The sequence below is a fragment of the Saccopteryx bilineata genome, chromosome 2 (genome assembly GCF_036850765.1).
Source record: "Saccopteryx bilineata isolate mSacBil1 chromosome 2, mSacBil1_pri_phased_curated, whole genome shotgun sequence".
NCBI lineage: Eukaryota > Metazoa > Chordata > Mammalia > Chiroptera > Emballonuridae > Saccopteryx > Saccopteryx bilineata.
The window spans coordinates 28549882-28568927 of NC_089491.1; the positions used below are offsets into that span (position 1 = coordinate 28549882).

Below are 19046 nucleotides of genomic sequence, written 5' to 3' on the forward strand. Positions count from 1 at the left end.
GAGTTATTTTAGGAAGCTTGATTTGGCAGGAGGAAGGGGAAGAATGAGTGGGGTAAGCCTGGGGTGAGGCATTGGCTGCGGACCTAGAGGCCCAGACCTCTCCCTTCTGTGTCCTGTCCCTTAACCTTCTCTGGTTAGGTTCCCTGCAGCCCGGACCCCCAGCCACCGTCCACCACCACCACCACCACCACCATTAGGATACAGTGATTATATTAGCATTATAAATCTTGACAAAGTTTTTCAGTCAAATGGGAAAAATAATAAATTGACCTTAATGAAAACTGTTGGCTTCCTTCCTAAGCAAGCTTCTTCCGTGAAGGCCCAGAGAGTCAATATTTTAGGCTGTGCAGGCCATATGTTCTGTCACAGTTATGCAACTCTGCCTTCAAAGAGAAAAAGCAGCTGTAGGCGACAATCCATCAAGAACTGGGTGTGGCTGGATTCCCATAAAACTTTATTTACAGAAATAGGTTTCGGGCTGGATTTGACTCAAAGGTCATAGTAAATCATCCTCTGATCTAAAAAAGCATTGTGTTATTTTACTTAGAAAATAATTCTGTGATTCTTCGATGCCTCTACGAGTCGCCTTGGTCCTCCCTCTCAGACTCCTCCCATATACCGCCATCCCCACCTCCATTTATGAGAGGAAGGCAAGTCCTAGTGTGATGGGCTAATTATCTCTGCAACAGCGATAGGCAAAGCAGCATGCAAAAGTGGAGGACCTTTGAGTTTGGACCTAGATCTGAGCCCAGACTCTGCCAACTGTGATATTAGACATCACACACTATCTCTCTGGGCCTCCACTTGCTTGGGTTGCAAAATGGGGACAACAGGTGCAACTTTACAGAGTGTGTATAAGGATTAGATATTTGTAAAGCACTCGGCCTAATAATTGACATGGAGGAGGCACTCAGTAAATAGTTATTAACCCACATTGGCTCTATAAATAGCATTCACACAGGACAGACACCAACTGAATGAAGAGAACTGCACTGTGTATCCAGCCTTCAGGCCAGCGCTGGCCCTGGAGTGAGAAGCACTGGGCCCCTTTAACATACCCACGGCTAGATATGAAGGCACCCCTGACTTGAAAGACGGCTGCTGCGCGACAGATCTGCATCGAATGCTTCTGATTAATTATTTATTAGGCAGCCCCCCTGTACCAAATCCACTTGGCTGTTTGTGGTTTGGGAACATGGTCGCAGGCTTCTATGGCTTCCACCGAAGTAATAAGATCCTGCCCTTGTCCACAGACTCTCAACAGCTGGTGAGTGGGAGAACCTTGTATAAACAGCCTCTTCCGAGTTCATTCTTCCGGGCTCATGGGACCAGTCACCTTTTCTTCAGCTGAAAAATAAACACATCAAGGAAATGAATGCTTCTCTCCGAGGGGAGCACAGCACATCCAGAAGCACTTGCTACAAAAAATAGCATGGGATCATCTTTAGAGAAGACACTGTGAAATATAAGAAGGCTAAATAGACACACACACATGCACATTAACAGAGGAGAAAGCTATCTGAGAGCCTAGGTTCAAATCCGGATTTCACCCGCCTTACCAGCTATTTAACTTCTGTGCCCATATCTCTCCGTGCATAAAACGAGGGTAATCATGGTATGTTCCTTTAAGGTTGTTGTGAAGATTAAATGCATTAATAAATATAAAGTGCTTAGAAGAGTGCCTGACATAGTATAAATGCTAGATTAGTGTTTGCCATTACTGTATTGGTATGAGTATTATTCTTTGACAAAGACTTTTTTTGGAATAGCTGAACAACTGAGTCAAACAAAACATAATGAATCAATTTCAAAATATCTGATTCTATGGTACTCTCAAAGACCCAAGCCTGCAATCCAAATGAAACTTTGGATTTTTAGCAGTGGAACAGGTCAGACCAGAATAACAGATATTTTCATCGATCGGTTCAATTCAAGAAACAGTGACTGAGTAGATGTACCAAGGTTTATAAAAGGTTGTCCTAATTCTTAGGAAATACACAGTGAAGTCATTAGTACTAAAGGACCATGCTATATGCAAAGTATTTTCAAATAGTTAAAAAATACTAGGTTGTACAGAGTTCATATATAGTCATATATACACACATACCGTCACACACACCCTCACAAGGACGAGAGAGAAAAATGTTTAACAATAGGTGTAACAAGTGTCTCTGATGTTCTGTGTAGTATTCTTATTCTTGCAACGTTTTTTGTAAGTTTGAAATCATTTCCAAATAAGAGGTTTTAAAAAAAACTCATTAGGATGGGTTAAAATATAAAAAAAAGAAAGAAACATTTTTTTTCAAGTTTGATTGTCAAACAAGCACGGAGCCGCTGCAGCATAAGCATAGGTGACAACATACAGTCCCGACAAGACACCAGGAGAGTTCGGACTTGGAGAAAGGAGACCTAAAGTAGTTCTATGATTCAAACACCCCATGGAGTTGTGCTAAGATTGCTTGACACATTCATCTCCACAATAGGCTTTGCTTGTTCCCAGGTGCCTAAAACAGGTTATAGAAGCGGCATTAAGAATAACATTGCTGGAAAGCCTTGCTGTAAGATTCATTTTAGGGTTTTAGACTTGAGACTTTAGTTTCCCATATCAGTTACTGCCTCTTTGCTGATCCACACTCCCCCTTGCCTCAGCTTCTCTCCAACGTCAATCCATTTTGCAAACTGCTTATAGAATAGATTCCTAAATTGTTGTTTTCACTACATCATTTTCTCACTCAAGAAATTATGAAGTCTTTTTATTTTCCACAATAGTTTATCTAAATTTCCTGTCTAATCCATTCCATGTTTTGTGATTTTACATACTTTGCTTGCAGTTTCAACTTTCATGTTTTTTTTTTTATTTCCTTGCCACTGATAATAACAGAATCTATGATTAGACTGACATATGATAGAGGTTGATGCTTAGTTATGGTCACGTGGCCTGAACGCTAGCTAGGCTTGTGCCAAAGTTCTGATTTGTCTGAGGTTGAGATAAAGCTCTTTCCTCCAATTTTTTAATTTAAATACAACTTCTTAGTTTTAGAATAGTATTAGGTTTACAGAAAAGTTGCAAAAATAATAGAGAGGTCACATCAACCCCATACCTAATTTCCCCTATTTTTAACCTTTTTCATCACTATAGTACGTTGTCACAACTAATGAACCCAGTAGATAATTAGTCACTAAACTTCATACTGTATTCAGATTCCATTAATTTTCCCTAATGTCCTTTTCTGTTCCAGGCTTCCATCCAGGAGACCAGAGTACATTTAGCTTTCCTCCTATTTCTAAATTTTAAAATATTATTTTAAAAGCCGTATAAAGTATATAGTCTCCATTCTCTGCCCCTCAAATAGAAAGAAGCAATCTGTATAACAAAAACCCTTCCTGTTCTCTTAACCATCCCCCTACCAAAAAAAAAAAGACATCTAGGCCCAAGATAATCTTTTTTTTTCTTTTGTTAATCACCCCCTCGCCTGGCCCTTTTGCCTATAAAAACCTTTCATTTTATACAAGTCCTTAGAGCTGGATGGGATGCTGCCTGATTCATGGCCAATTAGATGTCCAATGTACTCAGTTGAATTTTGTTTTCTTTTTAACACCCGTCTTCAGAGAATACCCCTTTAGTTGTCCACTGGGGACTTCTCGGAGTAGATGGTGGTGTCTGGAGAACTTTATTTTTTAATAAACATTTAAAATTTTAAATTATACTTAAGTACAATAAAGTGCATGAATCTTAAGCTAATAAATTTTTGGCGGCCCTGGCCAGTAGGCTCAGTGGTAGAGTGTCGGCCCAACGTGTGGATGTCCTGGATTCAATTTCTGGTCAGGGCGCACAGGAGAGGCACCCAAGTGTTTCTCCACCCTTCCCCTTCTTGCTTCTCCCCCACTCTTCCTGCAGCCATTCCATTGAGTTGGCCCTGGGCACTGAGGATGGCTCTACAGCCTCTGGCCTCAGGCGCTGGAAAGGGCTTGGTTGCTGAGCAACAGAGCAATGCCCCAGATAGGCAGAGTGCCCCCTCCTAGGGGGCTTGCTTGGTGGATCCCAGTGAGGGCACATGCAAGAGTCTGTCTCTCTGCCTACCCTCTTCTCACTGAACAATAAAAAAAATAAAATTGGTTAATGAATAAATTTTCATTAGCTAAAAAATGGTCAATGAATTTTTACACATATCCATGTAACACCATCCAGATTGACATACAAAATATGTCCAACACCCAAGAAGATTTCCTCATGCCCCCTTCCCAGAAAAAGCACTCCCTAAAGTAACCACTATTCTGGTCTCTTTTATCATAGATGAATTTTGTCTGTTTTTAAACTTGATTTAAATGGAATCATGGTACTCATTTGTATCCAGCTTTTTGCTCAACATTATGTCTGTGAAATTTATGCAGGTCATTTAAAAAAATTGTTTAAATTGATTTAAGAGAGAGAGGAAGGAAGAGAGAGAGAGAGAGAGAGAAACAGCAATTTGTTGTTTCACTTATTTATGCATTCATTGGTTGACTCTTGTATGTGCCCCGACTGGGGTTTGAACCTCAGTGCAACGTTGGTGTATGGGGATGACACTCTAACCAACTGAACTCCTGGCCGGGGCATGCCATTTCAAGTAGTTCATTGTTTTTCAGTCCTGTATAGTATGCCATCATATGACTATACCATGATTTATTAACTCACTCAACTGTTGTGGACATTTGAGCAATTTCCAGTTTGGGGCTCTTATGAACAATCTTTCCACAAACATTATTGAATGTCTTTTGGTGCACATATGCATCCATTTCTTTGAGTACATACCCAGGAGTAGACTTGCTGCATCTTAGGACGTATTTACTTTTAGCTTTATCAATACAGCCTAGAGGTTTCTAGTGTGCTTGTACTGATTTATTTCCCTACAAGCAGTGCTTGAAAGTTCCAGTTGCTTCACAACCTAGCCAACACCTGGGATCTTAGCCATTCTGATGAGTACCGTATATTCCCATGTATAAGATGCTCCCATGTGTAAGATGCACCTTAGTTTTGGGACCCTAATTTTGAAAAAAAAAATGTATTACATAAAGTTATTGAACCCAAGTTTTATTCATCATAAAATTCATACAACTCCTCATCGCTGTCAAAACTTTTATCCATTAGCTTGTGATGACGAATCACTGTCTTCAACAATGAGTGCAAAAACAAGTGTGAAAAAGTGGGAAATGCAAGTAAAAAAATCTACAACCACTGTGTAAGATGCACCCAGTTTTTAGACCCCACAATTGACAGACGAGGGTGCGTCTTATACATGGGGAAATAGGTAAGTAGTGGTATTTTACTATGGTTTTCATTCCCGCTAACTGAACATGTTAAACATCATTTTGTATGCTCACTGGGCATTTGACCAGCCCCTTTTGTGAAGTACCTACTCAAATACTATACCCATTTGGATTGTTGGTCTTTCTTATTGATTGCAGAAGTTCTTTATAAATTCTGGATAAGTCCTTTATCAAGTGTGTTTTGTAAATACCATTTGCCCCGTCTGTAGCTTGCCGTTTCTCTCATTTAATGGTGTCTTCTGACGAATAGAAGTTCTTTATTTTGATAATATCAAATGGAAGGCTCAATTTTAAGTAACTTGAAAAGGAAGAATTTTATTTAAAAGTCTGAAACATTTTTCTGAGTTTGCAGTAATGCCTTGTGATAGAGCTTGTGCTGAGCAGAAAACTACCTTTATTTTAAGGCTCGGGATTATGATTCTTGTTCCAACTGTCGTCAAGATTAAACATTGGCCTGACCTGTGGTGGCGCAGTGGATAAAGCATCGACCTGGAAATGCTGAGGTCGCCGGTTCAAAACCCTGGGCTTGCCTGGTCAAGGCACATATGGGAGTTGATGCTTCCAGCTCCTCCCCCCTGTCTCTCTCTCTCTCCTCTCTAAAATGAATAAATAAATAAATAAAAATTAAAAAAAAAAAAAAAAAAAGAATGTGTGTATTTAAAAAAAAAAAAAAAAAAAAAAAAAAAAAAGATTAAACATTACCAGACACAAGCTCTAGTGTGCTACTAGAGGGCCTCTGGGACCGGTAGAGAGGAAGAGTGAGGTCCATCTTTGTTTGTTCTGGTAGAGCACATCTGTTGCAACGAAGCTTTGGTCCATGAAGCTTCCAGGCCCAGAAAATCATTGTCTCTACTCACTTCTTTATACATTGCTTATTAATAATCTGAAATCATTTTGGCCATTTTGGATACACTTTTACTCCATCTTGCAGATTCTTCTCCCCAGCTTCAACAAAGTGAAACAGAAAGACAAGCACATATGATAACGTTTTATTACCTTTAACAGGGTGTGGCCTGAATAGATGGTTGGCCTAGTAACTAATTGTTTGAAAAATAGAAGGGCTACAGATCACAAACCAGAGATACCAGTCAACTGTTTTTGACCTATAAAAATAATCACTTCCTTCTTATGATCCTCGTGTCTCAGAGCAGGATATCAATATCCTACCGGAAAAAAGAATGGGTCAGTGTTCAATCTTACTCCAGGTACTTGTCAGAGAACAAAATGTACTCATTTCACACCTGTGTTTATCAAAAGCTCAGCTAAGACATAGAGAGCAATGGAATAGACTTGCAAGTCCAGAGATAAACCCATACACCCATAGTCAACTGATTTTGACCTTGACAAGTGTGCTAAGACTGTTTAATAGGGAAGGAATCATCTTTCAGCAAAGGGTGAATGGACACCTGGATTTCCATAAGCAAAAGACAAAGGTTGAACACCTACCTCCTACCATGTACAAAATTAACTAAAAATAGATCAAAGACCTAAGTGTCTGAGATAAAACTATAAACCCCTCAGAAGAAAACACAGGGCTAAATCTTTATGATCTTGAATTAGACAACGGTTTCTTCATTTTGACAACAAAGAACAAGCAACCTTCCCCTGAAAAGAGACCAAACTGTTGATGGAATGAATGTGGGTGTGAGTGAAAAAGGGTCAAGGATCATTCCACAGTTTTCTTTCTCAGCAAATAGAAGGGCGCTTCTTCTGTGTGCCATTTACGTAAAAACTTTTGAACAAAAAGAAAAATGGGAAAAATAATACAAAATAAATGATCAGGCCTGACCTGTGGTGGCGCAGTGGATAAAGCGTCGACCTGGAATGCTGAGGTCGCCGGTTCGAAACCCTGGGCTTGCCTGGTCAAGGCACATATGGGAGTTGATGCTTCCTGCTCCTCCCCCTGTTCTCTCTCTATCTCTCCCCCTCTCTCTCTCTCCCCTCTCTCTCTAATAAAAATGAATAAATAAAATCTAAAAAAGTAAATAAATAAAACAAAATAAATGATCAATTTGTCTATCATAAAAATTTAATTCATTTACAGATAAAATTAAAATATAAATTATACAGAAGTATTTGACACAGTTTTAATATCCCTAATCTACAAAAATTTTGTTCCCAACAGTAAGAAATTTTGCTATATCTCCAAAGCAAAATTGGCAAAGGACACACAAATAGAGAATTTAGAGAAGAGGAAATACAAAGTGCTGATAAATTAATGCAAAACATTTAGTTCACCAATAAAGAAATGCAAAAGAAAACACGAGACTGTCATCTTTTGCCTTTAAGGCTGTCAAAGGTGAATGAGAATGATGTCATGAGTATCTGCCAGGTGTGGGGAAATGGGGATATTTGTAGACAGTACAAATGTAAACTGGAAGAACATTTCTAGAGATCAATTTGGAAATAAGTGTCAGCCTTCATATCTTTTTTTTGTATTTTTCCAAAGTTAGAAGCGGAAAGGCAGTCAGAAAGACTCCCGCATGCACCTGACAGGGATCCACCCGGCATGCTTACCAAGGGGCGATACTCTGCCCGCCTGGGGCATTGCTCCGTTGTGGCTGGAGCCATTCTAGCGCCTGAGGCAGAGGCCATGGAGCTGTCTTCGGCATCCGGGCCAACTTTGCTCCAGTGGAGCCTTGGCTGCGGGAGGGGAAGAGAGAGATAGAAAGAAAGGAGAGGGGGAAGGGTGGAGAAGCAGATGGGCACTTCTTCTGTGTGCCCTGGCCGGGAATCAAACCTGGGACTGCCACACGCCAGGCTGACGCTCTACTGCCGAGCCAACTGGCCAGGGCCCAGCCTTCCTATCTTTACCTTTTACTTTAGTAATACCATTTCCAGAAGTCTTTCTTAAGGACATAATTAAGCAAATATAAATCCACTATTAAAAATCATGTTTCTGAAGACTAATGATATGAAACATGCCTATTACATATATACTCTATGTAATGTTATAGAATGTTAATTGACAAGGACAGGTATGAAAATTTCTGTGATTATTTTTTATTATCAATTCTGAAAATGGGTATATATGTGGATACATATTATAAATATAGGTATATAAATATGTAAATCTAGCAGAAAATATGGAAAAAATCATAAATTAGTTATTCCAGTTAGAAAGATGCAGTATAATTTTTCTCTTTTTTCTGGAAATATTTGCTACATATTTTTAAATAAAATGTGTTAATTTAGCAATCAGGTTAAAAATATAACTTATCACAGAGCTTTTTAAAAGTTTAGTTTTTTGGTCTCATAAGTCAGCTAAGTTACAGTAATGTATCCTTAATAATGGACAGAGATAGACAAAGATTTCTATTCAAAGATGACCATTTTAGCATTATTAATAATCCCCTAATTTTGAGAGGGAATTGCTGTATTTGAAATTGGAGAAAAACTGAATAAAATATAATACATTCAAATTAAAGAATATTATAAATCTATTAGTGCTATTTCCAAGAAATTTTAAATAACATGGGAGAAATTGTCATATAGTATGCTAAGAAAAAAGGAAGATAGAAATTATTAAAATGTATCTTATTTACAATAACCTTTTTTATTTAAAATAACCTGAGTTAGATAAATAATATATAGATAGATGAATAGACACACATACACACACACACATACTCATATTTATGTATTTTATTTATTTGTTTAGTTTTTATTTAGCCATTTAACAATTTCTTTACAGAGATGAGGCTTAAATTCAGACTCTGGCAAAAAATAACTGTGATCTTGGGTGAATTATCAATCTTCCTTTAGCCTCTGTTTTCTCATCTATAAAATGAAAATAACATCTACACTGCAAGAAATTAATGATGTAATGTATTATATATAATGTAGGTCAGCAGAGTCACCTACCATTAAAATGTTTTCAAGAAATAACAATTTATATTAGTTGACTATTATATGTAAAAATGGAGAAGATTCAAGAAACGTACTGGTAGTGGAAACTAAAAATGTGTGGGTGGAGACCTTCACATTCTCCTAGTCAGGGGAATTATTTAACTTATATTTTATAAGGAAAAACCATTAAATATTTTATATTCCTGGGACTTAAAAGGAATGTAAATGTCAATGTAAATCAAAGATCAAAACATAACTAAAATTAAAATATACTTAAGAAAAAATGTTAGGAAAATTGCCGTGAACCCCAGCAAACGTTCCGATGATGCTGAATAACTATGATATTGCCACCTTGTGGAATTAGTGGTGCATTACATATCCCAGGGAATTGGAGATTTTATTTATTAATAGAAATAATTTATATAGACCAGCTAAATTACACAAATACTCTTACAAAAAAAATTAACATTTAACAAATAAGACCAAATTGTTCAAGCACATATTTAATTTTAAAATAAAAAAGTTTTAATGTAGAAAGTAATTTGATAGGAGGTTTGGCAAACAAACAAAAAATCACCATAATTTTATCACTGCAAAGCAATATCATCATTTAAAAATTATTTTTATTATTTTATCCCATTCCCTTTTAATTTCTCAGTTAATATGATATAGTGAGCGTTTTCCATGCAGGGGCATTCTTCGCAATGATTTTTAATGGTTGCCTAACACTTTATGGAGGGTTGTGCCAGACCCTCAACATGCCCATATGCAGGACATCGAGACTGCTGCCCAGGAAAATGTCCGTTTTCTGTGATAGTTTTTGTACAGGTGGATAGGAGTGCAGTTATTTAGTTATAAACATTAAAGAATGTTCTTATTACAGATAAGACAAGCTTAGTATTTGAAAAGAAAAGCAAAATTGAGAAAATAAACTACACTCAGAATTTCCCAACCAAGATAGCGACTGTAACATTCAGCAAATTTTTAAAACACATACATATATGTGTAATATATATGTAGACATATACGTAGTATGTATTCACATTTTTAAAATAAAAATGGGATCCTATTTACTATATAACCTTTCTTTTCATTTAAAAGTATATCGCTTGAAGGCCCTGGCCGTTTGGCTCAGTGGTAGAACGTCAGCCTGGTGTGCAGGAGTCCCGGCCAGGGCACACAGGAGAAGCACTCCCATCTGCTTCTCCACCCCTCCCTCTCTCCTTCCTCTATGTCTTTCTCTTCCCCTCCCGCAGCCAAGGCTCCATTGGAGCAAGGTTGGCCCGGGCGCTGAGGATGGCTCTGTGGCCTCTGCCTCAGGTGCTAAAATGGCTCTGGTTGCAACAGAGTGATGCCCCAGATGGGCAGAGCATTGCCCCCTGGTGGGCATGCCGGGTGGATCCCAGTTGGGCGCATGTGGGAGTTTGTCTGACTGCCTCCCCATTTCCAACTTCAGAAAAAAAAATAAAAGTATATTGCTTGACCTGTGGTGGCACAGTGGATAAAGTGTTGACCTGGAACTCTGAGGTCAGCTGTTTGAAACCCTGGGCTTGCCTGGGCAAGGCACATATGGGAATTGATGCTTCCTGCTCCTCCCCCCTTCTCTCTCTCTCTCATTCTCTCTTGCTCCTCTCTAAAAATGAATAAATAAAATCTAAAAAAATAAAAAACTTGCTTTAGAAAAAATAAAAATAATAAAAGTATATCATGTACAATTTTTCTATGCTAGTAATACCTATAGAAAACATTAGTTTTATTGATGTTATCTCGTCATATAGTATATTAATTGCATGCATGTACTATGAAGTGAAAGTGAAAACATTGTGTTTACAATTTGATGGAGCATTAAACAAATGAACAGGAAAAATAAGTACAGAAGCCTGAATTGTAATGAAATGCCATAAAAGTAAAGAACAGAATACAAAGACAGAAAGTAATAGCAGGCCCAAGTTGGTTGCAGAAGGTCTGTCTGAGAGACTAGAGAAAGTCTGGACTTGAAGAATGCAGAATTTGGCAAGTGAACACTGAGGAACATGCTAGAAAGACAGAGCAGCATGTGGGAAGGCCCTGTGGTGGAAAAAGTCTCAGCAAGCACTGGACATAGAGAGATGCTCAATGAGGCTCCACTTAGTGAGGCTGACGGAGAAAGTTGGAGGGCTTTAGGCCATGGCAAGTAGTATGGATTGTGCTTTCAGTCTGTGGCGGTAACGTGATCTGATTGATATTTCAGAAAGCTCCATCTGCCTCATCTGTTTAGGGGAATGGAATGGGAGGCAAGAGTGTCGCATGGGAGACCAGTCAGAGGGGTACAGCAACAATCCAAACAGGAGGTGATAGGAGTAATGTAGACATACTAAGAGTTGGACATGAGACAGGGTAGAGTAGGGGAGTTGGTTAGTTCTGATAGTCGGCAGTAAACATTGCACCCAGGATGGCTGCTAACATTTGTGGGTCTGAAGCAAGAGGAGCCATGTGATGAGCTAGGGTTCTCTCTCACACTCCCTTGTGGACGCCTGCGCCCACTAGACTGAGCCCCATCCACACCACCTGCCACAGCTGGGATTCACCCTTAGGAGGAAGTGCCTGGAGAAGAGACCCGGGCAGGCCTTGTTTGAGAGGGGAGTTCTAGAGTCCTGGGTTTCTCCAGTGAGGTCTTGGAGGGAGGAGGTGGGCTTCGGTTGGGCCCAGCCACTCGGCCCTGAGGACTCCTTGCCCTTTGGAAAAGATCCAGAGAAAGGAGGGCAGGAGTGAGGTCCCCGATGCTCAGGTTATTAAGGTGGTACTGACTACATCTAGTCAAAATTAACTGAAATATCCCAAATCACCCATTTAGTACTGTATATATGTTTTCTGTGTATAACCCATACCATTGTTTTCTAATCCTTCCTTTTCCATGTTTCTCTATGGCTTTCAGTTAAATTCATTTTACCTCCCATGACATTGGTGGAGTCATCAACACTCACTTACCTGGCTCAACAATGTAGTCCCTGTGTATCCATGGTGAGTGAACCTTTGAAAATATTTATTTCTTCTTTACACATTGGCTTGATGCCATCTTTTGCCTGCTTAAATTAATGCATCTATAAGATGACTTTCTGTATATTTTGGAAAGTGATAGGACTTGGGATGGCAGGTTGAAAGAGAGGGAGGGAAATCTTTAAAGGATTCTAAGTTTCCAGCTTGAGCAACTAGTCTAACGGTGGTGTGATCTGTGGCATGGGAAAAGCCAGGGGAAGAATGGGTACTAATATAAGTCATTGACCTTATTCCCTATTGTTGAATGTTTATGTTGATGGCAGTATTTTACAATTAGAACAATACTCTGATTTACAGCAAAATCTTTTCATACATCCTTGATATCCAAATACAGAATGGCTGGTTTAACAGATGTGCACATTCTTGAGAGTTTTAATACACATTGCCAAAGAACTTTTAAAAGAGCTGTTTCCTCACAACATCAGGGGAGATTTCGAATACTGAATGTTGAAATCTCCCTCCCTCTTTTTCTTTCCTTCCCTCCTTCCCACTTTTCCTTTGTCCATTCAGTAACTCAGCTTTTGTTAAGTGTCTCCTGTGTCCTACACAGTGCCTGAGCCCAGTCCTGCCCTTCCTGGCTGGGGACCGGGAGATGACTGCGCAGAAGAGCTATGGAGGACTCCAGAGTTTTGAATTGGATGACTCGGGTATCCTACCTACACACTCTTTCTTTATATCAGGCCAAAGACATTAAAATTCTTTTTTCATTTAGTTGGTGATGCCACTTAGAATTTGGAAGAAAATAATATTTATCTTTGCACAGATCACACACAGTACACTGAGTCTAGGCTTTTCCCCAAGGAACTGTAATTTAGAGGGTATGGTTTTACAATGAGCTTTTAAAATCTTACGCCACTTTTACCCTGTTGAACAACAGTCACGTTAGCTCTCCGGGTCATGAAGCAGAACTACTCTAGCCAGGGGTCTGTTTCATGGCAGCTGATAGAGACGGATGGAGTAGAAGACCCAGGGCAGGGTATGAGCTCCCCAGCATGAGGCCCCTTTGCACAGACTAGGGCCAGCCCCCACCCTCTTGATTTGAGGGTAGATGTCATACCACTTGGCTTGAGCACCTCAGTTGCTAGATTATTTTATTTATTTATTTATTTATTTATTTATTTTTTACAGAGACAGAGAGTGAGTCAGAGAGAGGGATAGACAGGGACAGATAGACAGGAACGGAGAGAAATGAGAAGCATCAATCATTAGTTTTTCATTGCACGATGCAACACCTTAGTTGTTCATTGATTGCTTTCTCATATGAGCCTTGACCGCAGGCCTTCAGCAGACTGAGTAACCCCTTGCTCAAGCCAGCGACCTTGGGTCCAAGCTGGTGAGCTTTGCTCAAACCAGATGAGCCCGCGCTCAAGCTGGTGACCTTGGGGTCTCGAACCTGGGTCCTCTGCATCCCAGTCCAACACTCCATCCATTGCACCACCGCCTGGTCAGGCAGTTGCTAGATTTTAAAAATTTACTTTATTGATTTTATTGAGAGAGGAAGGAAAGAAAGAAAGAGAGAGAGAGGGAGAGAGAAAGAAACATCAATCTGTTACCGGTTGTGACCTGACTGGGAATCGAACCGGCAACCTCTAAGCTTCAGGATGACACTCTAACCAACTGAGCTATCTGGCCAGGGACTAAGTTGCTAGATTTGACTCTGACTTTGAGTTAAACCAGGCACTGGTGGGCTTACTTATTGGTGTAACTTGGATAGGAGAGTCCAGCCCAACAACATCTTTTCTCCTTTCAGCTGACACTTAGTGAAAGACTTTGGCGTGCACAGCACCATTTACTGCTAGTTGTTGGAAGACGGAGGCCCTACACAAGGCTGGAGAACAGTGACAATGTACCTACGTGCGGAAGGAAATAAAGGAGATTCCTGGAGTCTTGTGATCCTATTGCAAGAATCGGTTATGAGTATCATTGCTCTCTTCTCTGAACATCGGTTAGTATATGAACCACTGGACTCCAGAGTTCTGTTAATGACTATGATTCTAACACTTACCTAAGTAACTTGCTAGCAGTCCTCTGCCCCCTGATAGCTTTCTTAGGTATCTTCGTCTTTGTCTTCTCATCTTTAAAATGGGAACAATTCTATGTCTCATGATTCTTATAAGAAGTTAAAGAGATACATGCATAAAGCCCATAGTTCAGCAACTTTCACTTAGGAAGTGCTCAGTAAATGGAGCAATGTATACCATTTCCCCACATCTGATTCATAAAATATTAATGCATTTTATTTATCAGACCACCTACTTGGAAACCAGAGGAACCATTTCCAGGTATTGTTTTGGAGTAAAAAATTAGTTAAAGTAAAATGATTTCTAAAAGGCTAAACATCTGCCTTTTTAAAATATATGATATGGGGCCCTGGCCAATTAGCTCAGTTGGTTAGAGCATTATTCTTAGACGATCAGGTTGTGGGTTCGAACCTTGGTCAGGGCACATACAAGAAGCAACCAGTGAAGAGAGTAATGGCGGGGTAGGAAGCGATACCGATAAATCTCCCCCAAAACTCAACAAGATCTTCAACCAGAAACAGAAAAACCTATACTTGGAGCTTCCAGATGCTTCGCAATACACCCAAAGGTATGATTGAGTGAAAAATTGGCTAAATATATAACCAAACCCCGAAGGAAAAAGGGAGTAAGAAATGCTCCGCCTTCCTCACTAACCTAAACAGGGCGGCTTTCTCTGGTAACTGTGAATATAGAAACTGAGGCGGGCAAAGGGGGTGAATAGATCCAGGCCGCCGCGGCACAAACGGCCGAACCAGGCTGTGGCACACAGATCCAAGCCGAGGAAAATCTGTTCCTGTGGCAACCCGGGCAATACAAGCTAACACTCGCGCCAAACCCAAACAAAGAAAGACAAGCGGAGCGGCCATTTTACCCGGTCTCCTGGTCGGTGCGCAGTTAGTGGGCGAGAATTTCTTCCTAGGCCCCGAGAGTGGGTGCCCGTGTTGCCCCACGGAGAGGCAGGGTCAGAGGCCTTTCTGTGGGCCGAGGACAGAGTCTCTGGGCAGCCCCAGTGCCCTGGGAAAGCCACGCACGGGAGGGAGTGAGAACTAATCCCAACGGTGGAGATTTTCCATGCTGGTGAGGGTTTCACTCAGAGGGAACCGCGGCCGGCCTCATATCCTGGTGTGCGCGCGCAGATAAGGAGTGAGCGATTCCTCCGAGTGCCTCTGCAGTGCGCGCCCGTGTTATCGCAGAGAGGGGCAGAGTCAGGGGCCTTTGTGTGGGCCAAAGCGGAATCTCGAGCCGCCCCAGCGCCTTGCAAAAGCCGCACACGGGGACGGAGCGAGACTTAATTCCAACGCTGCAACTTTTCCCTGCGGTTGGGGGTTTCACTCAGAGCGTGAGACTGCTGGCTGGATATCCTGGTCGCAGACAGTGAGTGAGAGTTTCCTCCAAGCGCCCCCCAGAAGTGGGCACCCGCTTATGTTACCGGACAGAGTGGCAGAGCCAGTGGTCTTTGAGTGGGCGGAAAGCCCGCCTGATTATGCTAGCAGCTCTGACTGACTGAGCCTTACCCAGAGCCCTGTGCTGAGCGGAAATAGAGTGGGGAGTTGCCAGCTCTTTGAGCCTCTTACTATCCAGGCAGAGGCAGCAGCAACCCCATAGCTGGATTATCAGGCTACTAATTGAGGAAGGAAAGACTAGGAGAAAGGCTCCAGGAACACGGACTCTCTCACTGTCGGAGCCTATAAATGCTAATGAGCCTCGACTCCCACGAGACTAAAGCACAATACATGACATTGCCATAGAGACTTATCAACTGCAAGCCTCTACCTGAGCGTGCCAAAGGGGCAGAACCCGGGGTACAGAGTCACCGACCAGGAAGAGGAAGAGAAAAGAAAAAGCAAGAAGATAACCTCTCAAAATCAAGAATAATCTGCAGACTTTATAACCTATCACATTTTATTATATTTGTTCGTTTGTTTCTCTTATCTTCATTCTTGATACTTTTTTTTCTTCCTCCAATTTGGCCGATTAACTCTCTACTGGTCTTACTCTCTCCTCTCCTTGAACTACACTACCCATAAGTGTTACATCTCCCATTATCTTTTCTCTTCTCTTCCTTTCTCTCTATGAGGGTTGCACTCCAAAACCCTTACTCTCTCTCTCTCTCCTTTCTTTTTTCTTCTTTTAGTGGTTCCCTCTTTTTTTTCTCTCTCTTTCTTTTCTCCCTCTATATTAGTTTCTTCCTTTCTCCTTTACATCTCCTCTCATTCAAACCTCAATAACAAACAAATTATCTTATCTGGGACTCAAACCTATGTTTGTGGCATTTTGGGGGGTTTTTACTTCACCTTTTTAACTCACTAGCAGTGCTCCCATCCCTGGCTCTCCATATTATCTAGTTCTTGTTCCACTAAATACAATAGTAAGTTTTTAATTTGTCCCCCCATTTTTCCGTTTTCCTCTTATTCCTCTCATCATAACTCTTAGACAACCAACACCTAAAAGCAAATCATTTTATTCTTGACCCAAATTTTTTCCTTATTTGCTTTTTGTGGGTCCATACGCTCTTTTTTTTTTTCTTTTTTCTTTCTTCTTTTTTTTTTTTCTTTTTTTCTTTTTTGCCCCTTTATTACTTTTCCCCAATTCAGGCCCTCCATCACAGGCATTGTTTGTTATAACTCACAGTCCACCACAAGATTTTCTCAAGAAAGAGGGGAGAGGAGAGGAGAGGAAAAAAGGAGGGGGGGAATAATTTCCTTTTTTTAAAAAATTTTTATTTTATTTTATTTTTCTTTATTTCATTATTAATTTTTTTTTAAAAAAAACAACTCTTTCGATTTTTTTTTAACTTTTTATTCTTTATTAAATCTCATTAATACTATCAACAAAACCACCCTCAGATGCCATTAAGGAAGAGAAAATCGAATATCATGGATACAAAAGAAAGAGAGGTAACACAGCTAGATGAGGAAAAATCTATGGAGAATAAATTTAATATATTGGAAACCTTGGAGCTAAATGACAGAGAATTCAAGATAGAAATCCTAAAAATCCTCCGAGATATACAAGAAAACACAGAAAGGCAATATAGGGAGCTCAGAAAACAACTCAATGAACACAAAGAATATATGTCCAAGGAAATTGAAACTATAAAAACAAATCAAACAGAGATGAAAAACTCAATTCACGAGCTGAAAAACGAAGTAACAAGCTTAGCTAATAGAACAGGTCAGATAGAAGAGAGGATTAGTGAAATAGAAGACAAGCAACTTGAGGCACAACAGAGAGAAGAAGAAAGAGACTCAAAAATTAAAAAAAATGAGATAGCCCTACAAGAATTATCTGACTCCATCAAAAAGAATAACATAAGAATAATAGGTATATCAGAGGGAGAAGAGAGAGAAAATGGAATGGAGAACATACTCAAACAAATAATAGATGAGAACTTCCCAAGCCTGTGGAAAGAACTAAAGCCTCAAGTTCAAGAAGCAAACAGAACTCCAAGTTTTCTTAACCCCAACAAACCTACTCCAAGGCATATCATAATGAAATTGACACAAACCAACAGCAAAGAAAAAATTCTCAAGGCAGCCAGGGAAAAGAAGAATACAACATATAAAGGAAGGCCCATTAGATTATCATCAGATTTCTCAGCAGAAACTCTACAAGCTAGAAGAGAGTGGACCCCAATATTTAAAGTCCTGAAAGAGAGGAACTTTCAGCCACGAATACTATACCCATCAAAGCTATCCTTCAAATACGAAGGAGAAATAAAAACATTCACAGATACAGAAAAGATGAGGGAATTTATCATCAGAAAACCCCCACTCCAGGAATTACTAAAGGGGGTTCTCCAATCAGATACAAAGAACAAAAAAAAACAGAGCCACAAGTAAAAGCTCCAAGAAGAACACAATAAAACCAAATTTAAACTGTGACAACAACAAAAAGAAAGAGGGGGAGAAGATGGAGATTAACAGTAGCAAAGGACGATGGAGTGCAAAAGTACTCACAAAATAGTTCACTACAATGAACAGGGTAGGGACCCTTTTCATTACTCAAAGGTAACCACCATTGAAAAAACCACCACAGAAGCACATGAGATAAAAAAGATAGCAACAGAGGAAAGATGTATGGAATACAACCAAATAAAAACAAAAGATAGAAAAACGAAAGAGAAGAATCAAACAAGACACAAAACTAACAGAAAGCAAGATATAAAATGGCAATAGGGAACTCACAAGTATCAATAATTACACTAAATGTAAACGGATTAAACTCACCAATAAAAAGGCACAGAGTAGCAGAATGGATTAAAAAAGAAAATCCAACTGTATGCTGCCTACAGGAAACTCATCTAAGTAACAAGGATAAAAACAAATTCAAAGTGAAAGGCTGGAAAACAATACTCCAAGCAAATAACATCCAAAAAAAAGCAGGTGTAGCAATACTCATATCGGATAATGCTGACTACAAGACAGGAAAAGTACTCAGAGACAAAAATGGCCATTTCATAATGGCTAAGGGGACACTGAATCAAGAAGACATAACAATTCTTAATATATATGCACCAAACCAAGGAGCACCAAAATATATAAGACAGCTACTTATTGATCTTAAAACAAAAACTGACAAAAATACAATCATACTTGGAGACCTCAATACACCGCTGACGGCTCTAGATCGGTCATCCAAACAGAGAATCAACAAAGACATAGTGGCCTTAAACAAAACACTAGAGCACCTGGATATGATAGACATCTACAGGACATTTCATCCCAAAGTGACTGAGTATACATTTTTCTCCAGTGTACATGGATCATTCTCAAGAATTGACCATATGTTGGGCCACAAAAACAACATCAGCAAATTCAGAAAAATTGAAGT

General features: G+C 39.9%; 1 protein-coding gene across 1 annotated transcript in view; it reads right to left on the reverse strand.

Annotated features, from left to right (window-relative positions):
* Nucleotides 1–211: 211 nt before the first annotated feature.
* Nucleotides 212–19046, reverse strand: part of SLC44A1 (solute carrier family 44 member 1) — a 200036-nt gene continuing 181201 nt past the window's right edge. The window contains exon 16 of the mRNA XM_066256608.1: nt 212–1347. Within this exon, the coding sequence (XP_066112705.1) occupies nt 1333–1347 (15 nt within the window). The 3' untranslated portion in view covers nt 212–1332. The remainder of the gene's footprint in view (nt 1348–19046) is intronic.